The following is a 4,935-nucleotide window of genomic DNA, read 5'->3' as shown; positions in this document are numbered from 1 at the left end:
TGGATAGAAGTAGTTCTATTATACCTTTTTGTAATCCTAGAAGTGCAAAATGCACGGCTTGTATTTCCTGCATGTAGTATATTAAATGGTGGATTGTAATACGGTATACAGTGGATCCTAAAGTGTAGGGCAGACATACCCAATAACATTGTTTCAGTGATAATTAGAACTAGGTTTATTTAGTGTTTTATTAGAAAACTTGGAGCCCTGCTATACTGTATACTGAACTTGATGTGTGAATAGCAGAAGAATGTTATAACAATTAGGGTTACTATTTCTCAGTACCTTCATTTCTTTGTTAGATCTGTAAACAGATATACAGTATAATCACAGTATATTCTGGTTCAATATTCTGCATTTCTAAGGCCAATAGAGGCTTGGACTAGAATCTAATGATGGCATGGAGTTATATAGGCAATATTATAAATACTACCTTCCAGCAATGGTTTACATACAGAGGTTGTGACAGTAGCTTTTCTGCTTAAATGTGTTTATATTCTTATGCTCAAATAATTACAATGCATCATTTCCAACACATGACATTCTGCATCTTTAAGGTGGGATGTTGCGAGAATGAAAAACTCGTCCACTATTGATGCAGCACAAACTACCAAGAAGAAATATACTTACAATAATTTTCTTCCAGTCTCTTTATGGCAACATGATCGTAATGGGAAAAACTTTACCTCCAGTTGTATGTAGGAGTCATTGGCCCAAGTTTAAAGGAGGCATTCACTCCCCCAAAGCCAGCTGAAATTATTAGACAGAAAGAGGCCCCAACACACCAAACAGCGAGGGAGAAATAAATGGTGCCATAAGACAACATAACATGAACAATGTACTATACCAAACCATACTGTATACAATAAATTGGGAGGGATAACTTGCCTACGGTACTGATGGTACAAAACTGCCTGCAACACTAGTCTGTCAAATATGGTTTCTGCTGCATCCGGTCGAATAAATGATAACCATGTAGCTGCATTACAAATCTCTTCTGTAGACACTTTTCTGCCTTCTCCACCAAAGAGGCTACTGTACCTCACGTGGAATGAGCCTTAGAATCTTGGAACTTGACCAACTGATTAATAAGATTCAGTGAAGCAATTTGTAATTTGTCTTGCTATGGATAAAACTGACCAACTGAGCGCCAAAAATATTGTAAACACACAATTCCAGCAAGCTCTAACACCAGAACACACACACACACATACATACATATAGACACACACACACACACACATATATATATACATAAATATATATATATATATACATATATATACATACATATACATACATATATATCAAAAGGAGTGCTCCTGAGCATGGCCAAATGTATACAACAAAAGACAAACGTGACAAAATACATAATTAAATACTGCAATGTATTCTCATTAACACACACACACACACACACACACACACACACACACACACACACACACACACACACACACACACACACACACACACACACACACACACACACACACACTGCAAAAGTGCTCTACACAAACATGCTAAGAAAGTTTACAGCTATAACAAGGGTGCAACTGAAATAATGAATGGCAGGGCAATGGAAGAAGACCCCCCAAAAATGTTCAGTTCTCACATCTCCTCATGAAGGAGTCCAATAAATGGTAATCTTCTATACAACTAGGATTGTGCTCAGTCATTTCTCAAGGCTTTAGCGTTTTGGTTATCATGATGTATGGGACAGTACCACTAATCAGATTAAGTATGCCATAACATGTGTTTCGGGTAAGCAGAGCTCTGTCACGTTTGCTACCATATATAGAGTTGAGTCACACTTGCTTTGTAGTAAACATCAGTTTAAGTATGCATTTTTTGCTACAACACTCAGCACTGATTGGAGGAAGCCTAACAAATTATGCCATAAATAAAAGCCTAGGCTGGGATAGTGTGCCAGAGGCTTCCCCATGGACCGTGCAGGTGCCAGGCCAAGAATTCCCCTCGCGCTCTCGGTATCAGACTAGACTGATTGGGGCTTCCCCAGTGTTTGGAGCTTTTTCCTGTTGTGTGCGGTTTAGCTGTGCAAGCTGTAGCCGAGACCATAACCGAAGCAAAGTAAAACCCCTTTTTGATTACATCTCCAAGACTGTTTACGGAGTTATTGGCGGTTTCCAGAATCTTTGCATTACACATGGGTACACAGGTTTATAAGGAAGCCAGGAGAGGGGTAAGGGAATCAGTATTGGACAGCATTGGAGTCAGTGACAAGCATAGGGAATGTTGGGATCCAGTCACTACAAACCATGGGCAATCTGCTAGGTGGAGGACTCGGAAGGGACGTTGACATATGGGGGCAGACCTAGTTTTGCCTGTTGATGGCCGCTGCTTGCAATGGAGCATGACACCTGTAGTTATACCAGTTATATGCTTTCCCACCAGGGTTGCATGAGAATATCTGGCCCAGGTAAACAAGGACATTTGGTATCTTCAAGTTATCTACGTGATTCCATACAATTAGTCTTTTGTATTTAGGCAGGGGTTCTACATATCGTGTAATGTATCTATCTTATTGTTGCAGTTGAGCCGTGTTACTTGTTTTAGCTCTATCCATAATATGGTTATTTTTTTTATGGCACTATGCTAAAATGTGTTCAACTAGCATCACGTGCCCAGTGTTGGAGAATAGACGGGAAGCACGTTAGTACTTTTTGTTACCGTCACCACTTAAAAGCATCTATACCATGCTATATAATTAGCAGAGTTCCAATTCTGGTGATGGAGAAAAACAATTAACACCATATAAATTAATTTTTACAGGTAACATCTTTAATATTTTTTTTTAATGAAAAGGTTTTGTTATACACAGGATTTAAAATATTCACTAGATACAAAAGTTTCAGGGAAACACATACATGATTTACACAGCTCTATCCAAATACAGCACCTGTCATGCATACAAAATTGTACTGCAAATCGTGATTACTGAATACCTTTTTCGATGATCCTAAAGGCGGTTCATGGTACTGGAAGACAAATGGTATGGACTATGGCATTTATTTTTAGTTGCAACCACATTTTAAAATATAGCATATATGATTAATCATCCTCCAGTTGGTCCTTGTATAAGGGGCACTTCTTTGGTCAGCCAGAACTGTAGTGAACAAGAAAACCATCAAGAATTTTGTAATCGAAATTTAGGATCTGTCTTCTTGGGTTCTGTCCAACTGCAGGTCATTTGTTTGAGATGAAAGGAAGGACTCCCAAGTGGCAAGGCACTGCAGGAGAAAAAGGAGAATTAAATTACGGAACAAACATATTTGAGTGACGGGAAGAAGTAAAAGGATGTCGTGACATGTCAAGGTATGTCAAAAGTTGCAAACAGAAACAAAGTGCTTGTTTTTTTCTGTGAAATGTGGTTAGAGATAATTTAAATGCCACTTTCCAATGATAAGAGTATATTTAACCCTTACAGTGCAGAATTCTAATTATTAAACACCATCAAGGTTTCGCTTATCTGCTGTAGAGGCTCAAATCCTAGACAGTTGGCACAATAGGTCCAGTACTTAAACCCTTATGGATGTATGAAAATCATTCATGCATGTGCAGCAAATCTGCAGCTGTCATGAATCACAAAACTAATAAACTTTGGCAAAAAAACAGAGTAATGTGAATCGGGACATATGTGTTAAATGAAATATTATTAAACTGTTAGATACGTTTCACTTTTCCTAGCCTCAGAAACCACTGGCAGCTCAGATGTTTATTATTAGTAATAAGTTTGCAAACATCAAAGGAAATGAACCAGATGAGCAGAAGAAAAATGCAATGATCGCACCTCTTGCAGTTTAGGGAGTAGTAAAGAGCTCTGACATATTGAAACAATGACATGATCAGGGAGAAGGAGCAGCTCAGTGAGTAATAACACCGAGTTTGAATCAATTCCCGGTGTCAGCTCCTTGTGACTTTGGGCAAGTCACTTCAATCGCCTTGTGCCTCAGGCACCAAAAACAGATTAGTGTGTGACCAGTGACAAGGTAGTAGGAAGATACACACAGCGTTACCTGCCTGCCTACCACTCCACCTCCATCCGGGGATTCCACCCAGTGACGCGAGGACGGACGACGCATGCCATAGAGAGCACGGGAGCTGAATGCTGGCAGTGTCGGTTCTATGATCTATATGCTTGATTTTATCTTGCACAATGTGAGTGTATTTTACCATTCATTTCTCTCAGATAAAGTTTTTACCAGTCTGCGCTGTGTTCTGTTTTTTTGCTTCACCCCACTAAGGTTCCTGTACAGTATATGCTGTCTCTGTATACTGTATGCTGACAAGCTTGATGCTACAGGGCAAAGATACCTTTACGCACACGTTTATACTAAGAAATTTGTGAGCACTGTACAAATTTCTTTGGATTTTTTGCTAAGGATCTATTGAAGATTGACACTTTGAAAAACATATTTGCACTATTTGCTTGTGTTTATCTTTTTTATATGTATCTGTGCTCCCCAAATCACCTGGACACCAAAAACAGATTGTAAGCTTATCTACGGTAGGCAGGGACTGTGTCTGTAAATTCCTATGTACGGTACCGCACACTATACTGTAATTGTAAAGAGCTAAGAGTCCCATTGGGAGAAAAGTGCTATTTGAAATAAAGTTATTATAAAGAATGGGACTAAAGTCTTCCCCATTTCAGGAATGAAGCTTTAGAGCAGTGGTCTGCAACCAGCATCACACTGGTCAAATGTGGTGTGAAATGGGCCTTGCTATGGCCCTTGAACACTCAGCTGCCCAAGCAACTAGCATGAAATTAGCAGGAGCAAACCGCAATTTCATACAAACTCACTTGTACTGTAAGTTAAGGTAACGTAAATATATATGGTACAAAAGGTTATACACGCTTGCAATAAAAAATTAGAAAATTATATTTTAACATTTTGCATCTAAAATTAATTG

General features: G+C 38.9%; 1 protein-coding gene across 1 annotated transcript in view; it reads right to left on the bottom strand.

Moving 5' to 3' along the window:
• Positions 1-2,780: 2,780 nt before the first annotated feature.
• SNX7 (sorting nexin 7) overlaps positions 2,781-4,935 on the bottom strand; it is a 77,166-nt gene continuing 75,011 nt past the window's right edge. Inside the window, exon 9 of the mRNA XM_075616483.1 lies at positions 2,781-3,251. Within this exon, the coding sequence (XP_075472598.1) occupies positions 3,171-3,251 (81 nt within the window). The 3' untranslated portion in view covers positions 2,781-3,170. The remainder of the gene's footprint in view (positions 3,252-4,935) is intronic.

This window comes from Ascaphus truei, chromosome 10 (genome assembly GCF_040206685.1).
Source record: "Ascaphus truei isolate aAscTru1 chromosome 10, aAscTru1.hap1, whole genome shotgun sequence".
NCBI lineage: Eukaryota > Metazoa > Chordata > Amphibia > Anura > Ascaphidae > Ascaphus > Ascaphus truei.
Note: the sequence above shows the minus strand (reverse complement) of the source record. Positions and strands in the feature narration are given on the sequence as shown.